General features: G+C 57.0%; 1 protein-coding gene across 1 annotated transcript in view; it reads left to right on the top strand.

The window, feature by feature from the left end:
* The window catches only part of PSD (pleckstrin and Sec7 domain containing), a gene marked incomplete at its 5' end in the record, with an annotated part of 35,370 nt that overhangs the window by 8,427 nt on the left and 7,443 nt on the right, over positions 1–19,500 (top strand). The window contains 5 exons of the mRNA XM_084265708.1: positions 8,686–8,880; positions 9,388–9,468; positions 10,019–10,131; positions 10,925–10,983; positions 11,477–11,566. Of these exons, the coding sequence (XP_084121834.1) occupies positions 8,686–8,880; positions 9,388–9,468; positions 10,019–10,131; positions 10,925–10,983; positions 11,477–11,566 (538 nt within the window). The remainder of the gene's footprint in view (positions 1–8,685; positions 8,881–9,387; positions 9,469–10,018; positions 10,132–10,924; positions 10,984–11,476; positions 11,567–19,500) is intronic.

The raw sequence follows: 19,500 nt of genomic DNA, 5'->3' as shown, positions 1-19,500 counted from the left end.
TGTCCTGGCCTCCTGAACCTTCTCAGCCTTGTGTGCTGTGGGAGATGGAGGGCAGAGATAAGCACAGCCAACCAATGGCTCCCTGTACATTCCTCTGTGCCTGCCTGCATCCAGGCTCAGGAATGCTGTCCCATGCTTGGGATCATCTCTGATGGAGAACGCTGGCAGAATTCAGCCTCACCATTTCCAACCTGCCCCTGTGTGAAATCATGTCCAGGCTGAGACACTTCTTTCCTGCACTCCTTCCCCTGCCAGCAAGGTGGTTGCAATGTGGCAGGTTGGCAGGCTGCATCTTTTCCCTTTTCCAGGGTATGCTAATCTGGAGTGTGGTCAGGTCTGTTCTGGATGTCAGGTCTAGTTTGGTGGTTCAGCTGCAGAGCTGGTGGCTCTTGGAGAACTTGACATCTCAGTCATGCCAGCATTCTTGTTTGCATTGCCTTCCTACAAGGTCTCTCTGCCCAGTGACCTTCTCTGCAATGCCAGAGCCTCCTGAACCCCTCACCCAGTTTCTAGGCTTTGGTCTTTTCCAGACCACACCTTCTGGTCGCAACCTGCACCATCTTCATAGGCTCAGCTTGGGGCAGCCAGGTGGAGGTCTGTGTTCTCTTTGGTGTCTGTAGTCAAGAGAGGAGAATGTGGTATCGCATCTGCTCTGTGGTCCCTAGATCATTCCAAGGGCATTTTGGGGCAGAAGGGTGCTGGGTTAGGCATTCCCTTTCCACGAGACACTGAAATCAGGGACAGTGTGGCACACAGGCAAGGTTTGTGCATTAAACCTGATGATGTCCAAGAGGCACAAGGCAGCAAAGTGTGGCAGTATCCATCCATTATCAATGCTCTCTGCAGAAAGCACTGGCTTCCTATTCCTCTGCCAATGCAAGGGACTGAAACAGAACGCCCTAGAGAAACTTAGAGGACAGTGTCTGACTTACAGACTGTGGGATGCCATCATACCACAGCAACACCTGTGCAGGGACATGGGAGGCATGAGGGTGCAGAGACACAGCAGCAGGAACAGCAATACCGTGGCTTAACAGAGGTTTTTCCTCACTGGTTTACAGTCAGTGGAGCACAGAGCGTGCTGGCAGTGCTGAGGATGCTGCAGCACTGTGCTCCTCTCCTAGCTCATGTTCCAGAGGAGCGCTGGGCTGTTGCACAAGCCATGGAAGGGTGTTGTGTCCCCTGCCCTGATTCTTTGCTGAGACCACCTTTGCTCAGCCTCTTGTTTTCTCCTCTTCCAGCCTTCACAAGCAGGAGTACCTCTGCTTTTGTGGGAGGAAAGTGCCGGTGAAACCCAGCTTCAGTCCTCACTGTGCACTCCCTGGCCCAGGAACCCCAAGGCTTGAGCTTTCCATAGTATGATACATGACAGCCTCATCTTCTACTACACATACACACATTCCAGCAACTGCTTTCCCCATGTAGAAATGATTCCCTTTGTTATCAGTAGGTCCCTGCACAGCTCTTCTCTTAGTCCCATTCAGGCCCCATTTCTTGCCCATCTCCTGGGCTTTGGGTGATGTTCAGACCCACCATTCAGCCTCACAGCAGATGAGCGGGTGCTCTGGCTCCAGCAACTGCTTGAAGAAGAGGATGCAGGAAAGATGGTGAGAAATGAGGGATGGGGAAGCAGGGCCCTGCCCCAGCCCCCCAGCAGGCAGCAGCCGAGCTCTCTGCTCCCTGGCATGGGGCCGAGCTCTCTGCTCCCCTTGCAGCCCCTGTGGGGAACAGGGAGGCAGGTGTGGTAGGAATCTGGTGTCTTGTGTGGTGGTGAGGAGTGGAGATTGGGACTGGTAGCATGAGCTGGACTGGGAAGCAGGGAAGGCATGGGGTACCCAGGGGCTGCAATAGCCCATCATCTGCAGGGTCAGTCCTCAGACAGCAAGGATTTCTGGCAAGAGAGAGGTGCAAGAAGTTTCCTCTTTCCCCATCACTGGTGCTACCAACTTTCTAGACTCTTGAGTGGAGCTGACCATGAAGCTGAAGTTTCCCAAGTGAAGAAGTGTCCGGACTTGTTGCTCAAAGGTGCCATGAGCTGGAGTCAGTGGCTCCTGGTGCCTGACAGGGCTGATCTTGAGCAAGCATTGTCCTTGTGGCACTCCCATTAATGGGTCTTTACTAGAATTTGCTGAGGAAAGGAGCTCAGGAACCTCTGCAGCCATCATAATGCAACATCACCTGTGCCAGTAGGGCCAGAGCAGGAGATTTGCCCCTACCTATGGTCACAAGCAGTATAGACGGATCACCACCAGCTCAGGTGGACTGTGGACCCCAGGCACGGGTCTCTGTGGTGGAGCTGGTGCTTTATGCTGGCTGTTAGCCTCAGGGTTGGCAGAGGTGACTTTGAGCTGCAGGGCTTTGGTGACTGGTGATGAATGTCAGCAGGTCTCAACCTGTGTGTGCTGCCCTGTAGCTGTCCCTCTTCTGCCCCCACCAAACCTTTGACATTATTCATTGCAAGAGTTGGGGTCTGGATGGCTCTGCAGTCTGTCACTTTCCATCTTTCTCAGTGGCAAAAGCAGCCAAACCAGAGATGCCCCCTGCATTGCAGAGGAGACACAGTGTCCCTGTGGCTGGTGGCCTTGGTTCGTGCCGTCCTGTGGCTCATGCCAAGGCTCTGGTGTCCCTCAGCATGAGGCAGACCGAGACCATGCGTTTATCTTGACCTTGCGCAGGGCGAGTGTGCCGAAGTTCAGCCCTGGCGAGGCCTCCCGGGCGCTGGGCTGCCTCCGCCTCCTGCTGGGGCCTTGGTGAAAAGGGAGGGAGCAGCGGCTGAACAGCGAGGGTCCCAGTGTTGAACCCTCCCTCCCCACCCATTTACAGCAGGACACCCCACGGTGGCACCCCCAGGGTGTGAGTAGGTTATTGCCCTGTTTGGGCGGGAGGTGAAGGCGTGTGGGACCCCTGCCCTGGCTGGGCAGAGGGTTGCAGATCAAGCAGTCTGTTCCCCGGGACCATCCCTGTGACCCGCAGAGCCCTCTGGGGCTGGCGGGGCTGGTCGGGGGCAGAAGTGATGCTCCGAGGGGGCAGTGCGGGAGCCGGGACAGCCCCGAGGACTGCAGGGAGGTCGCTCCCGCGGTGCCAGCCAGAGTTTCTCAACCGCAGGTGCAAACCCCCGGGCTTGGCCACGCCGCCGGGTGCGAGCGGGCGCCCGGAGCGCGCCTCGCCTGCCGCAGCCCCGCACGCAGGCAGCCCGGGGCTGCCGGCCCCGCAGGCGGGATGAACAAATCGCACCTCCCCGGGGGTGCGAGGCACCTGCAATCCAGCCGCCCAGCGTCCCTCGCCCGTCCCTCCCCGCCGGAGCCAGCCGCGGCCCCAGGCAGAGCCGCGCCGGTCCCGGAGGAGTGCCGGCGGAGGGAGGGCTGTGGCTGGCTCCCCGCGCCGCCCCCGCGGGAGGTGAGCGAAGCGGGCTCTGCCGGGACCGGAATCGGGGGCATCGCCTGAGGTGGGACAGAAAGCAGGGCAGGCAGGAGCAGCCGCAGCGGGGGGGAGGGAGGGGTGGGGGTTGGGGCTGCGAACCGCCTGGCGAGAAGGGCCGGGTAGCGCGGCGAGGGGCAGCGCGCCCGGAGCCTCGCTAGAGGGAGAGCTCAGCCCTGGAGCTGCGGCTGCGTGGGAGGACCGGGGAGCCCGTAGGGCTGGCAGCCGCCTCAGGGGGAGGACGGTGCGGGAGTCAAACCTTCTTCCCTGCCAGATCGCGGCTGCTGGCGTGTGCTGGAGCGCCGGGGCCCTGCCAATAAGCTCCGCTGTGTTTCTTTATAAGGTCCCTTTTGTTACTGCAGCAGTCGGTGAGCCGGTGGCCCGTCCCCCCCCCCCCCCGGCCCGTCCTTCCCTCCCGCTCCGCTTCCCGAGGCCAGCGCAGGTCTGTCAGCTGGCCTGAGCTCCCAGTTGGCACTGGTCAAACTGGTGAGATGATGCCCTGAGGGCTGTGCCCAGTTTGGAGCCCCAGGGGTGGATTCAGGATATGATGTAGGAAGGTGGGGGGAGAGGGCTGCGCAGGGGAAGGAGGGCAACTGGGAAAGGATGGAGATGGGAGAAGGGAGGAGTGGTGTGGGCTGGAAGTACAGGAGAGGGACAAGGCTGGGCTGTGGGATGAAGACATTTCCCCACAAGCACTGGTATGGCAAGAAGTGGGGCAAAGCATTTCCATGTTGAGCCATGAAGGGCAGCCGGAGCTGGGGTGGCAGTGCTAGAGGCTGGGGAGGGCTCTTCATGGCACCAAGGAAGGGGACAACAGACAGTGTAGTGTTCCAGAGCTGGCAGGGCTGCCTACAGAGTCATGGGCAGTGGTACATCCCCGTGAAATGCAGCACCTTGTGTCTGGTGTTAAGTCCAGCCCCTGGGTCTGATCCAGAGCCCCTAGGCTGGGCTTTGCCCAAGGGTCCAAGAGACACAGGTTTCCCTGAATTGACTCTGTGGCATCTGTGTCTCTGAAGGAGAAGACAACCCTCCACCCAGCAGGTAAGTGGATTTTAAGGCTCTCAGCTGACTCCAGAAATTAATTGGTGGGATTGCAGTGCCAGTCCCTGTCCTCTGCAGGAGCAGTTGTGCCCCCCCAGCTGTGCGAGTAGCTGGTGGGATGGGATGATGAAGGGTAGGCACACATCTCCAGAGAGAAATGGTGCTTCAGAGGAGGCTCTGAAGTCTGTGTGAAACAGGACTGAGGGGTACAGCTGCCCAAAGTGCAGTCCTGTCTGGATCTGTCAGCAGTAACACTGGTGGGTGCTGCTGTGGCTGGATGATTTGAGGACTAGGTTGGACTCCAGAGCTGCCAGAAAGCAGGACTAGCCCCGCCTGTGTTTGGAAGCTGGCCTGGCTGACCTTCAAGTGTCCTCCCAGCCCTAACTTCAATTCTGTGAGGAATGAACCAGCCCAGATCTTGGCTGTCATAAATCAAAGTCACTCCACTGAGACCAACAGAGGGAACTGCGTTTATTTAGCTGAGCCAAAGATCCGGTCTGGTACATTCTTAGCAGCAATATTAGGCAGGCCGTGCTTGCTTGGCGGAGGCGTTGGGCATCTAGCCATGCGTGTGGGGCATCAAGAGTGCTGCTCTGCCCATGCACATGTCCCTCATGGGCTCAGACCAGGCTTTCTGCCCTGTCCCTTCATGGTGCAGAATGCGAAACTGCCTCTCGCAGGGAGCAAGTTGCACTCGGGTCATGGTTGGAGGCTTGGAGTTTCCTGCAGCAGGTAGCTCATCTGAAAATGTGTGAGGCAGGACATGGACAATCCAGGAGCTTGTCTGAGCATCCCCAACCAATGGCCACCAATGGCCCAGCCTGTCACCAGGGATGTCTTTCCATCTCTGCTCCTAGGGAGCAGGGTATTGGTGCAGGAAGGATCCCACCCTGCAGAGAGAGTGTGGGAAGGGTCTCACTGTGCAGATATATCCTTGCTGTCAGCCAGGTCCTGGAGGTCAGCCCTCTGGGGCAGGCTGTGCTGAGAGTGCCTTGTTGCTTCCCCATATTCAGGGGAGATTTGCTCCTGGTTGCTGACAGCCATGGAGAGAGTGTAGTGCCAGGTGAACCCAGTTTGTTGTGGCAAAGTGGAGAGGATATCAGGACCCCTGCAGGGACATGCTGCATTGCAGCCAGGGAATGGCATGGTCTCTCCTGCTGGGGTCTGGACAGTTGGCCAGAGGAAGAATATTGGGGCAAGACAAGGATCCAGCTGCAGGAAAGGAGTAGTTGTCCCCAGAGAGAACGTTTAGGCCCTGAAGAAGCATCTGTCCCTGGAGAAGGAGTGTCTGTGTTACAGTGGCCCTGAGAAGGACCATGGTCCTGAAGCAGTTCCTCAGGGCTGGGAGGAAAACATGGTCTTCGTGTTGAGCTGGGGTGGGAGGTTATCAGTGAGGACCCTATGTCCTGGGGCAAGCCCTGAGCTGGTTCGCATGCCTTCTTTGCAGAGACCACCAGAAGCACCTCATTGCTGCCAGCACAGGCACTGGGGACCCAGGGCTAGCAAGCAGCCGAGGTGGCAGGGGGACCTGTACTCCCAGCAGCGTGGGCTTGGCAGTGGCTGCCCTAGGCGGGCAACAGAGAGAAGGATGAGCTCGCGCTGGGTCTGCTCGGGGATGCCTCATTTCAGGCACACCAGGCATACTCCCACAGTATCAAGTTTGATCTTTATTCCTTAAGTGTGGGGCAGCTCTCAGGTTGAAAATGTGTCTAATGTAAAGAATATTCTCTCAGTGTTTCTTCAAGCGAAACTGAAATGTCACTTTACAAGTACACTAACCCCCCACACACCCTGAGACATTAGCTCACTGGCTAGAAAATTAGCATCACTTCAGTTACCTCAGACATGGACATGTCTCTTTGCTTTGTTCTCCATTTGCTTGAGGATTGTGTTCTTGGTTTTGTCTCTTTAAGGTGCCCTTTCTTCAAGCTAGCTGGGGCTTTGAGTGGTGACAGACGGGTGCCACAAATGGGATGCTTCTAGCTTGTCAAGTCTAATGGTCCTTATATACAGCATGAGAGTGGCTTGAGTGTTGGAAGAAAACCTGTTTGATGGCATGGCTGGGGTCATTTGTGCAGGGTAGTGCAAGATTATGCTTTGCTGATATAAAGCCCAAAGTCAATATGGGGACTTGGTGAGAGAGGGGGCAGCAGTCCCCATTGGTAGAGCTGTTTTAGGAACCAAACCATGATCCCTGCATGCCTGTTGCAAGAAGAAAGGCAAAAATTGCAGCCACAAGTTGAAAACTTGCAGGGAGATACAGATATTGAAGGACAGAGATTTTGAAGGTGGTCCCATGCCTGGATAAGAAAGCTGTGGAGCACAACTTGGGAAGAGAAGTCACAGGGAGAGAGTCAGAGCTCTAGGTTTGCCCCCAGAAGCACCAGGAACTGGCTGTATGAGGTCAGACAACTCTCAGGGATGACAAGCAAGGTCCAGAAGGGTATCAGGAAATTTCAGTGAAGATAGTTGAGAAGAATGAAAAGATCTTCAGAGAGCTACTGAGCAGCTGCTTGCTCTGGAGGTGCAGTTGGATCATGGGGGATGGTGGAGGTGTGGTCTTGGGCGTTGTAGCTCAGCCTGTAGCTGGAGAAACCCAGCCTAGGCTTGGGAGGGGACAGTGCCTGCACCCCTGTGGTAGAAGGCTCTCAACTTTAGAGACAAGTGCAGTCACCACAACTCATAGCAACCCAATTGCTGGGACAGATTTATCTCTTCTGCTGGTGGGAAACAAAGAGCCTGTGAGCCTGTCCTTGTCTGAGGGCAGAGCAGCTGCCAGCCAAAGCAGGACCGAAGTGTGTACCCAGCACTGTCCCTGCAGTATCCAGCTTGTTCTTCTGCTGGGCACTCCCCAAGGAGGCTTTGGCACTGCCAGCCAGCACTCCTACACACAGCTGAGGGCAGCGGGCACCAAGGCCTATGCCAGCAGCACCTTTGGACACAGCCACCCTATTCTGGGAGGAGGAGGGGTTTGCTGTTCCCACCAGAGTGGCATGGGATGATGGAGAGGCTCCCTGGGGAGACTGGGACCAAATGGGCATAGGTCTGCCTTAGGCCACCCATCCAGGTCTCGCCACAGCCACCATCTAGTGCTGCCAAGCTCAGAGCTGGTGTGAGCCAAGTGCATCTTCCTGGGTACTTGTGGGATCTGTGACCCAGTTTCACTGGGCAAGTGTGCAGCCCCAAGGGTTTGAGGCAGAGCAGCTTCCTCTGGTGCTGGGGATGCCGGGATGCTGGGAGGAAAGTGCCTGAGTGCCCCCAGAGGCAGGGCCAGCCCATCGGTGCTGTGCAGGGCTCCCCCCTGGACGGGCAGTGCTGAGCAGCGAGGAAGCTCGTCCTTCGTGGAAGAAGCAGAGCCTCAAGGAGATTGGCCTGTGTAATTGGCTCAGGAGAGCAGGCCTCTTAAAAGTCAATTAGAGACTTTTAAAAATAAATCAGACTGGAACATTGCAAGGGCTGCCAGAAAATTTGGGCGAGGTCAGAGTTGCTTAATGTTCGTTGTTGATTAAATTCAACCAGCTTTTTGGTTGGGATAACTTCAGTGCCGCTGAGTCAGACTGCTTTGGGGGCCAAGCCAAGAGCATCTCCTAACGTGGCCATTTAAGGCATGGTGGGCTGAGTGCTGATGGGCAGCCTGAAGAAGACAGTACACCCCGCTCGGAGCTGGGAGGCTGGGGTGGAGTTTCCTTTCTCTTCGCTCTCTGTGCCTTGGTTTTCCTTTCTGTGAAGGGTTGAAGTTGGTGGGTGGGAAAAGGCAAGCAAAGGAATTACAGTTGTCTTGTCTCAGGTAGAAATTGTGCTTGAGAGCAGCACGAGGAGTTTGTCCAGGTTAAAAAATGAGTGCAGAGCATGTGACGTGCGCCTGTTTCTGCTCTAAGTCTCTGCTACAGCTGAGCTTGGCAGAGCCTGAGCCCACACATGCAGTTTCACAGGCTCAGGGTGGGGGACTTTGGAACAGTTGTCATATCTCTCCAAACTGGATGTGGATTTTGGTGCCTTGGTCCTGTCATTGGTCACTGGAGCTGTCTTGTCACCCTGCCTCTCTTCCAGCCACATCCCCAAACCTTCACTTAACTCCCCAACCTGACCTCTGGTCTCTGACCAGCACTGTTCAACCTGGGTTCTAGCTCATCTCCAAAGTAAGGTGAAGAACCTGCATTTTCCCCAAAGCTAAATGGGGAGAGGATCTGTAGACAGGCTAACATGGAGTGTCCCTTCCCATTGCAGTGACCACCCCCTAAACCAGCTGGTTTTGGACTCGGACTCGGAGATGGACAGCGTGGAGCAGCTGGCCCTGGGCAGCACGGACACCCTCTCCAATGGGCACAAGGCTGACCTGGAGGCTGCCAAACGCCTGGCCAAGAGGCTCTACAACCTGGATGGGTTTAAAAAAGCAGATGTGGCCCGTCATTTGGGGAAGAAGTACGTGTGGGTATTCACAGGGAATGGCTGGTTTTGTGAGGGGCCCACCTGCACTTGCAGTGTACGCACAGATGTTGCCCCTGTGGGGCACTGGAGTGGCAAGGAACAATTGGCAGGACCCCAAAGCCCCATGACTGATACACCTGACACATCTCCCTCTAAAGGTTCCCTCTAAAGGTCTTAAAACCTAAGATACCTCCAGGTCTTGGTACCTTCCTACCATGCTTCTTGGATGCTTCAGTAAGGTGTTGAAAAGCAGGTGGCTATCTGTCCTCTCATGGGCTCTTCCAACTCTAGCTTCTCTGGTTTGTCTTACGTGTCCTGTATTCCAAATGGATCTGTGGGTGATTCCTCTGAGTTTCATGCAAGTGTGGAGTGTCTGTGTCCAAAGCATGCTTCCCACAGCCCTGTGAAGCTCACAGCTTCCTGGAATCTACCCCATCCCTGGGTACATTTTGCTGTCCACCCTGATTGATCACACTCTGTCTCCCCTCTTTTCTATTTCAGCAATGAATTCAGCAAGATGGTGGCAGGGGAATATCTGAAGTTCTTCGTGTTCACGGGGATGACCTTGGACCAGGCTCTCAGGTCAGAGCTGTGTGCATGTGCATGTATGTATGTATGGTGGCCACCCAAATGAGGTCCTAGAAGGCCTTGCCCTCCACAGCTCCACACCCACACAGGGATCTTCAGGGGCAGACCCCACAGCTCCTACCTGGAGATTCCCTTGCCTCTTATATGTCAGGGGTGAACCCCAATGTTGTCTCTCAGCCACACAACCACAAAAGAGCATTCCGAGTCGTAACTCACCAGTCAGAGCAGTGGGTAACAGTCAGGTACACTTAGGACTGGCTTTCCAAGTCTTGAGCTAAGAGCTTCTTGATGTCACCCTCACCTCCTTCCCCAGTGCGGTGCCCACGGCTGGCCTGAGGTCTCTGCAATGTGCTGGCTGGTTATGATGCTGTGAGCTCAGACAGGAGTCCTTGGAGAGGTTGGGAGGGGTGTGCAATGACAGGGCTTCACGTGGCACACCAGTGGGTCTTCAGACCAGAAAGCAGAGCTCCACTCACATGCAAGGTGGGTTGGAGAAGCTGTTGGTGGGCTTCGAGTGTGACCAATGCTGCTGCTGCTTCTCCAGGTGCTTTCTCAAGGAGCTGGCCTTGATGGGAGAGACGCAAGAGCGAGAGCGAGTGCTGGCCCATTTTTCCCAGCGCTATTACGAATGTAACCCCAACGCCATCTCTTCGGAGGGTAAGACATTGTGCATGTCTGTGTGTTCCAAGTGAGCTCACGTGTTCACTGATTCGGTGAAGGTGCTCAAAGTGATGCCTTAGGAGACAGTTCTGGTTGTAGAGATGTCATTTCCCTCAAATGGGAGATGATTTAGATTTTTACAAAACCCAAACCAGACACAAAATACTGCTCCAGTGGATCATGCACAATTAGGGCTCAACCCATCCTTAATTCTGACCTTGAGCAGATCAGCACAAGAGGTGAGAGAAGGCTCTCCTCACCAAATAGACCCCAGCACTCAAATGGTGAGCTCAAGAAATAGCCAGGTGAGAAAATCAGGCTGTGGGCCCTTGGGGCGGCACAGATACACACTTTGTACTGTTTCACATCTTTGCGCCTCTCCTGTGTGAATCCACGTGCTGGGTCTGCTCTGGGCTGGCTCTGGGACAGGTGAGGTTTGGGCTGCCTGGCTGGCAGAAGGCTGTGCCGGTCCCACCTCGCTGTGCTGTGAGGTCTGCAAGACTAGCCACAGCATCGCTGCCTGGCTGAAGGGGCTGCAGGCTTGGAAGGGTGTTTGTACGCTCAGGTTTGGAAACAGCTTTAATTCAGTGGCCTCCTACCTACTCGCCTGTGTGCTGCCAGCACCACGCTGACTGCTGTGTGCCCTGCTTGCCTGGAGTGGGAGGAGAGGGCTTGGAGCTGTCCTGGGGGCTCAGAGCCTCCGTGCCCTGCGCGAGAGCCTGAGCAGCTGGAGCACCAGCCGCAGGGCCAAGCCAGGGGCTCTAATTTCTGTCCTGTGCTTGTGCTGCAGACGGAGCTCACACTCTCACCTGCGCCCTGATGCTGCTAAACACAGATCTGCATGGACACGTAAGTTCTTACTACCATCAGCCCTGTCTGTCCCCAGCACACTGAACTGCAGGTATGGGACCCTGGACCTGCAAGGGCTGGTCACCCCTCCTGTGTCTGGGGAGAAGAGCAGGGAAACGCTGAGTGAGACAGGGGGCTGGTAAAGGAGAGAGTGGGGGTTTGGAAATGTGCTGAGCTGTAAGATGCAGAAGTGGGATGAGAACAGAAGAGGAAAGTGGACAGGGAGGGTGGGAGTGAGACTCCAAAGGTTGCTGCCATGGGAGCAGGTAGCATTTAACGTAGAAAAGGGAAGCTATTTAAGACTCCCAGAGCCTAGGCAAAGCTGGCAGCTTTCCCACACCTTCAAGCAGGCTCCTTGAGACCTAGGTGGTCTCTCAACCCACTGCAGAGGTGGGTGATCTGTTCCTAGGCTGTGGGACCTGCTCCAGCCAACACCACCAGGCCTCTGGCCCAAAGGTAACCCCCCTGCATTTCTCTCCCACTGGCTTCCCAGAACATCGGGAAGAGAATGTCCTGCTCCGACTTCATTGGCAACTTGGAGGGGCTCAACGGAGGCACTGACTTCCCCAGGGATCTGCTCAAGGTAAATTTGGTCCTTCTTCCTGGACAGCCAAACAGGAGGAGCAAAAGTGAGAGCTTTGGGTGGGATCACATGGGTCACTGTGGGATGCAATGAATGTGTCGACCCACATGAAGGAATGGTGGTGGTCTCTTGGCCTGCAGCTTTCCTCCTGCCTTGCTGAGGGTAACATGGGCTGCCCCATTCCCTCAGGAGGACACCGGAGCTCTGGCTGGGGTTCTGATACTGTTACTGCTTTTGTTATCCCACCTGCATTGCAGGCAAGGAGGCCACATGTGGGGCAAGCTTGTTAGGGTTGGTTTGCGCAGCTACAGCCAGAGGTTTCATGGCACTGACCCCATGGTATTCTGCCCTTCCTGGCTCCCTGGATCACTGGAACCCGAAGCCAAGGCCAGGACCTAGGACAAGAGACATCTCTGGTGGCAGAGGGAGTGTTTCTGGTGACATAGGCAAGGCATGGCGATGGGGAGGGAGGGATTGGTGATTAAAGTCTCAGAACTGGGAACTCACCACACTGGTGGGACTCGGGGGGACTCCTGCCTTCTCCCTGCCTGGCCCAGTTCCCAGCAGGGCTTGGCCAGGGAGGGCAGCATTCTTGAGAGGGTTTTCTGAGCTGCCACCTCCTTGTCTTGGGTCCTGGGAATAGGATTAGCTCCCATGGGACCTGCTGGGCAGCAGTCATTGCTGTTGGTGAAGCGCTACAATTGGCAAATGCTTGTGGTGTGGAAGATGGGGTCCCACAGGGTGCCAAAGCTGTGGGGGGGGAGATGGTTGATGGAAAAAAGGCAATGGAGGGTGAAAAACTGAGCTCCCTTTTCATCCTCTGTGGGTCTATTCCTGGCTGTGTCGCTCACCCCATCATTAAGGGGTTACCAGCAGCTCTCAATAGGGCTGTCCTCCCTCTCAGCCCACGCTTTGCCAGTAAAAGAAGTTACTCAGGAAAAATTCTCCTCTAATTTTAAACCCAGCTTCAGAAAAGGCTTTAAGCACCCAAAATGGAATAGAAACATCAAAAATGAGGACCCCGAACCCCTATCCTCCAGTGCCGCTGCACTTTGGAGCATCCAAGTTTCTCAGGCTCCTTGACATGCTTGCTTTGAAGACCCTGGCACCCTGTGGTTGGGTTCCCCCACTTCAGGCACCGCTGCATCCCTGTTAAACTTCACCCTGAAAAGTACCGGCAGTTTAAACACGAGATCAAGTTATCCCATCAGATCCCAGCCAGTGGGAAATAGGGCAGCAAGCAAGTGCCACAAAGGTACGGGCTTTCTCTCATGGGTAGGAGTCCAGACCTTTGCTGGGTGTTAGGCAGCGCGAGGGGAGGCTGCAGCGCTGCAGCACAGCACCGCACAGCTCTGCCCGCAGCCCAGCAGCGGGGAGGCTGCTCTGCTAAAAATGGCCTGTTCCCTCTGCAGCTGCGGTGCTTCCCACCGCCGCTTTACAGCCGCCTCTGTACGTGCTGGGGAGGGGGAGCAAAAGGCGGTGTGAGGAGCTACTGTGGGGCAGGCTGCAACTCCTCACCCGAAGCGCCACTCCGCTTTGGGGAGCACCAGCCTGAGCAAGGGGGATTGGGGTCTTGGGGCAGGTGAGATGGGAAAAGTGTTGTCGGCCTGTGCTGGGGAGGAGCCGGGCAGGGAAAGGTGCCTGAAGGGACTGTGCCTCTCCTGGACAGCTTTTGCCAGGCTCAGCCAGAGCAGACACCCTCTCTCTTCTGCTCGTTGCTTGCAGCTGCTTGCTGCTTGCATCCCCTTGCAGGCTCAGGCAGCAGAGAAATGGGGAAACATCTCCTAATGTCCTCCTAGCCTGTGCTAGTCCCATTACCTCAGGTAGGTTGCTGCCTTCTCAGCAGACGGGGCTGGCGGGCCGTGCCTGGGGACTGAGGCTCCTGTGTAAGCGTGCGGCACAGCTGCCTGGCTAATTTTAGCCCTCCAGGAGCACACGCGTCTCCTAAGGGCAGCAGGGGAGGGGAAGGGCTGGCAGGCTTCAGAGGAGCTTCCCGAAGCTCAGTCAGGGCTGGGTCTTGGGCACCTCTAACAGTGCAGAAGAAGGATCCTGGGGGCTCTTCTAAGCCTGCCTGGTGAGATAGCAGAAGCTGCTACCCCACAGGCTTCAGAGCTGGAGGACTGGCGGTGGCTCCCACCCACAGCACTTGCTGCCAGGGAAACAGGGACAGCAGGGCAGAACCTAGGGGTGTGTGGGGACAGCATCAGGAATAGACCTGCAGGGAGCCTGGGCACTTTCCTCATCTCTGGCTGCAGGGAGTCCCAAGACAAACACAGCATGACGCCTGAGCGTGGTGGCAGCTTGAGTCAGACAAGAACTTTATCTGCTACTAGATAATACATGTAAACAATCCCAGTTTTATGCAGAAGAAATGAAAACACTTGAAAGCTTGTGTTTTCACAGCTGAGCACCACGTCCCCCTCACTGGCAGTGCCTCGCCGTGCCCTGTACAGCACTGCTGCCAGAGCTGAGGCAGTGATGCCTTACCAGCACTCAACTACGCTGCTGGAAACCTTGTCCTCTGGCTCTGAAAGCTCCCCTGGAGAACTGTGCTCTGCGGGCAGGGCTGCCCAGCTTTCTGCGTTGGGTGTCTTCTCCACTGTGGCAGGAAGCCATGCCGGGGACATAGGAACCCATGTAATGCTGTGCCCAAGGATGCCCCTGTGTGCAGGCTTGGACCAGAACTCCTGTGGCTAAATGAAGAGAGCTGCCCAGCCCACAAAGAATCAGATGAAGTAGGATGTCCTGGAGCTGATGATATTTTGGTTAGCTCTTGAGATGTTGTTCTTCTCTTGTCAGTGTGATTTTAGCCCAGACCCCCTGAGATTTCACACACTGTTTCTGGTTGTCTGTTATATTTCAGATGTGGATTTGACCTTTACATGATTGATCACTTTGCAGAGCCTTAGCTCTTTCCCACCTACTTTAGTGCTTTAGTTTAATCTCGTGCTTTGCTGGACGGTAGTGGCATAGTAGGCCCCATTTTTCCCCAGTGCTGCTGTTTAGAGGTTGCAGGAGCGAGCCAAATTTCTGATGCCTTCCAGCCTGGGAGCTGGAGCACTTCACAGATGTTAATGAATTAAGCCTGACAATGCAGTCGGGTCCCTGGGGGAGGAAGGTAGGATGGGCACCCACCTTCCAGCTTGGAGCATAACGGCAGGGCTCAGACGCTCAGAGTGCTGGGTAAGTGATTAACAATGTGGGAAGAAAGCCCCAGCTCCCACCTCTGAGCTATAATCACAGGAACGCTTGCTCAGTCTAATCCCCCAGGGTGGTTGGGGGTTTTTTTCTGCCCGTTTCTCCTAGGAGTTACACATTGCCCTTCCCCTGTCTCCCATGGCTCCCCCCCAGCCTCAGGGGCAGACCAGTACATCTGATGGGCCGGGGACCCATGCCCCCAGCCTGAAAATTTTGCCCACCACTGTGCCAAGCAGTCAGGACAGAGTGGAAAATTTCCCCTTCTCCACTGGCTGCACCTCTTACTCAGTCAAGCCTAACTGAATTACACATTGATCTTCATGCCTTCTGCAAGGATGCCCTTTGCTTCTTCATGGGAACAGCTGCCTGGAGCACCTACATCCTGCCCTTAACCAGCTGGGTGGCTTTAGCTACTTACTCCCTGGCCTGACCTCAAAAGAATGGGCAGGAGGGTTAAGGGCGGGGTGGGCACTGAAGATGGAAGGTCTGAGGTCTCCTACCACCTCAGCCCTTTGGAGGTCCCTGGTAAAGGCTGGACTGCAGCAGCAGCTCTGAAGTCTGCCCAGCTGGCACACAGTGGAGACACAGCCTGCCCCATGGAGGCCAGGAAGCCCCTGAGATGTCACCGTTGCTGCCCCCCAGCCCCACGGACCGGAAGGTCCAGCCACCTGCCCTCCCTGCTGGGGGAGAAAGGAGGCGGGGAGGGGGCACCGGGGGCAGCTCCGCCACCTCGTGCGGCAGCAGCGCCGGGGAACCGTGCCCCACCGCGCGGGGTGGGATGCTCGGCGCTGCCCCCGCGGACCCGGCTCCGCCGCTCGGCTCGGCTCGGCCGGGCTCGGCTCTGCTCGGCTCGGCCGGGCGCCGCGGGTCGCCATTGGCTGCGGCGGGCGGGGCGGGGCCCCGCCTCTGTCGGGCAGCAGCCGCCGAGCCCTGCCCGGCCCGGCCCGGCTTCAACAGGCGGCGGCGGCGGCGGAGCGGGCCGCGGCAGGCAGGGCAGGCAGGGCCGGGCAGGGCCGCCGGGCACCCCGCCGCCCCCCCACCCCCCCCACCCCCGCCGCCGCCGGCAGGATGATCGGCGTCAACAGCATCAACAGCAGCGCGGGGCGCATGCGGTCCCGCTCCATGTGCTCGGTGCGCTACGGGCGCAACTACCGCGGCGTGGAGACCTTCTGCTACGGCTGGCCCCAGCGCTCCCGCACCCTCAAGCCGGTGCTGTACACCGACCTGGTGGTCAGCCGCATCCAGAGCCGCCGCAAGAAGAAGCCGGTAAGCGGCGGGCCGGGGGAGCGGGGGGCGCCGCGGGGGGACGCGCAGCTCCCCGTGCTCCGGCGGGGACACGGGCGGGCGGACAGACGGACACGCTCGGACAGCCGCCGACCCGCCCTCTGCGAGTGCCTCAGCCCTGGCGTGGATGTAGCAGGCAGCCAGCCCTGTCTCCCTCCCCTGCCTGCTTTCCGCGGACACGGGTCCCCATCAGCCCCACGCCGCCCGAGGGTCGCCGTCTCCAGCCCTGCCATCCTCCCCCAGCCCACCCCCAGCACGGGGGTGGCGGGAGCACGGGAAGACCTGGGTGACATTGCGCTGCTTACGACGGCTTGACAGCAACGCTTGCTCGAAAACATCGCTGTGAGAAGAATCCAGGACAGAGCGGTACCGCTGGGACCAGCCCTCCAGCTTAGCATAAGTGACAAGCTCTGCGGGCTCCCCGCCAAGGGCTGCGCTGAGCCGTGCCATCCCGGCCCGGGCAGACCGGCACCCGGGTGGGGTGGCGGGGAGAGCCGCAAAGCAGCGCCGAGGGGCAGCGCCGCAGCCCCGGCTCCCAGCCGAGCAGAGCTGGAGAGAAAGGAGCGGCTGCCTGGACAAAAAAGGGCTTTTTATTGCCAAGAGCTTGCTCACTGTGAGCCGGCATCCGTTTTGGAGGTGTTCCGCTGGTGTGCATCGGTCCTAGGTGGGGAGAAGCAAACAGGCTTTCTCTGGGTGCATCCTACCTCGATTGGGTGCCTGCTTCTGGTGTAGGAGCAAGAGAAGAGTCCTCACCGGCCCCTGTGTTGTGGGTAGGCTGGGGCAAAGCAGGCAGGATTACCCCAGAGCGGCCTGGGCTGCCCCCGTGGTCAAAGCCAGTCCGGTGAGGACATCAGGGCTGTGACAAGTGGCGGTGCTGTCATAGCGCAGTACGGTCTGGGGGCAGCATTAAGTTGTGACGCACTCGGATGGAAACATGCAGTTGAAAGGGAGATGTTCGGTCGCTGCTTCCTGCGCTGTGGGGCTGCTCTGAGAGGGATAAAGGGATCTGCCATCCTGGGGGTGGGTAGTTGGGCAAGGAATGTTTTGAAAGATGTTGGTGCAGCTTATCATGTTGCTGAGTGGGAAGCTTAGGGCAGGGATGGGTAGCCATCCCCCGCTGTTTGCTATTGCTGCCTGCAGCAGGGTGGAAGGTGACGCACAGGACACTGTCCCTGTGGCAGCTCACCCAATGGGGGGAAAAAGTCTCCCCAAGTCGGTCTGCTCTATGTGCGTGCAGGAGCCCCCCTGCAGAGGAGGGGAGAGGGGGACACAAGGTATGCACAGCAGGCTTGGTGCATGCCAGGTGATGAGTTGTTCCTGAGCATGGGTTGTGCATGCTGGGCAGGCAGCAGGGGTGGAGGGAGGCTGAGAAGGTGAATAAGGGACCTGCAGTAGGTAGTGTTCCCACTGATATATGTCCCTGATCTGACAGTGCCATTCATATCTGCGTAGCTGGGTGCCTGGGGGGGGGTTGGCAGAGCTTTGTGACTGGGTGTAAAGAAACATATTTTGCTAAGGAAAAGTTGGGGAAAGCCAGTAATTGAGCTCTCGTATTGAAATGCTGCCAGGCACAGAGAGGGAGAATGACTGCAGGGAGTACTCTCGGTGGCTGTGAAGTCTGTCTTGCAGAATGGCACAGAGCTGTGGCTGGTAACAGGGCTGGCAGGAGGAAGGGCAGCCTTGACCTGCACAGGGCATCTTGCAGTGCTGAGAGCTGAGCACTGTGTTGATTTTCACAGGAACCAGTGTACTGGAAAAGGTATGTCTCCATAAGAGTTAGAATCCATAAAAAAATGTAGCCTGGAAAGGGTTAAAACCCTACCAGATTCCTAAAGTCTTGCCTTAACCCTCCTCTGTTACTTGAGTGCTGGGCTGCAGCCCTCGGTACAGTCCTGTCTTGTGTAAAGCTGTGTCCAGACCATCGTGCTGTCCAGTTCACTACTGCATCTCCCTTCTGGTCTGCTCTGAGCTGGGGAGCTGAAGGGGGATGTCTTCTCCCTGCCCTGCTTGCCTAGGGCTGTCCCCAGCAGGACTGGCACTAAGGCTGGGCTGGAGCATCAGAGCCACCTGCCCAGTGCAGCCCCCCACCCCTCCTAGAGATGTTTGCTAGAGCAGGACTGGGGGGGTGTCCTCTCAACTTGTGTTTGGGGAGAGTGTGCCAAAAAAAGATGTTGGTTCAGATAGAAATCCCACTGGGACGGTATGTTCTATGTCTCTTTGGTGTTGCGCATGTCTGGGGCAGAGCTGGCTGGCCCTGCGTGCTGCAGCAGTGAGCTCATAACTGAGTGATAACAAAAACCCCTAAACACACTTGGGGTCAGCCACGGTGGCATGGGGCCAGTGCCCTGCTTTCTCTTGGGCAGTACTTGGAAGTTCAGAGCTGCCAAAAGGTGCCATCCTTTTGGCCCAAGGGGAATGAACCAGCCTGGAGAGAGGGACTTGCTGAGCAAGGAAACCAGTGTCTCTGGTCCCTGCAGACATGGTTGTGAGTTAGGCTTTAGGACCCTGCACCACTAGTGCTTCCCCAGCAGAAATGTCCATGGACCAAAGAGCCTGGAGTTTAGGGGAGTGACGGGCAGTGGTAGTGCCACAGGACCAGAAGAGTAGGATGGTCTTTGTGGCTGGAATGCATCTTCTCAGCTGGGACTTGGGCTGAGTCCACCAGCTTTGTTCCTGAGACTGATGTCAGCTGGGGGTGGCGTTTAGCCAAGCGGAGTCTTGGCAGGATTTAAGTATAGACGAAAAGTTTTTCAATCCCCCCCCAGCTTTTCACTGTCCCTAAGCATAGGAGTGCAGAGCAGCCTTTGGTCCCTATCCCTGAGATGGGGGTACTTGGCAATTCCTGCCTGCAGCAGGCTTGTGGGACGCTGTCAGGGCTTGTAGGAGGGCGGCTGGAGCCTTTTGAAGCCACAAGGCAGCTCAGCCTTTGAAGTGTGTGCTGGCAGTCCCTAAGCCCGGGTGTTTGTAGCACGGTGCTCTGCTGGGCTGTTCTCCAGCACTGTGCCATCCAGAAGTAGCCCCCAAGTGTCTTCTGACATCAGCTCGTTCACTCAGCACGTAGTAGCAATCCTCCTGGCAAAGCCCTGCGTGGGCCTGGGAGCCTGGGGGCTGCAGTCTGCTCCTGCAGCACCTCTCACTGTCCTCGGAAAGTCCCTACTCTGCTGGCTCACTCCTGCCTTGGGGCAGAGACAACCCCTTTCTGTATGGTCACTGAGACAGGTGGAAGCCAAACCATGTGTCCCTTTCTGCCCGCTCTTTCCAAGGAGGCTTTCTGCACTTCCTAGTCCTCACTTCTCTGTGCCAATTTTCCAGACCCAGACTTTGGGTCATTTGGGTCATTTTTTTTCCCTCAGGCTCTTCTCTGTGTCTCTTTGCAGCCCATGATCCTGGGCTCACACCCTGGCATCCTGCCCCTCTGGTGCCTGGGCTTCATAAATGGGGCCAGGATCTAA

This window comes from Gallinula chloropus (genome assembly GCF_964237585.1).
Source record: "Gallinula chloropus genome assembly, chromosome: 5".
Lineage (NCBI taxonomy): Eukaryota > Metazoa > Chordata > Aves > Gruiformes > Rallidae > Gallinula > Gallinula chloropus.
The sequence above is the reverse complement of the archived record's forward strand: the minus strand, read 5'-3'. Positions and strand labels throughout refer to the sequence as shown.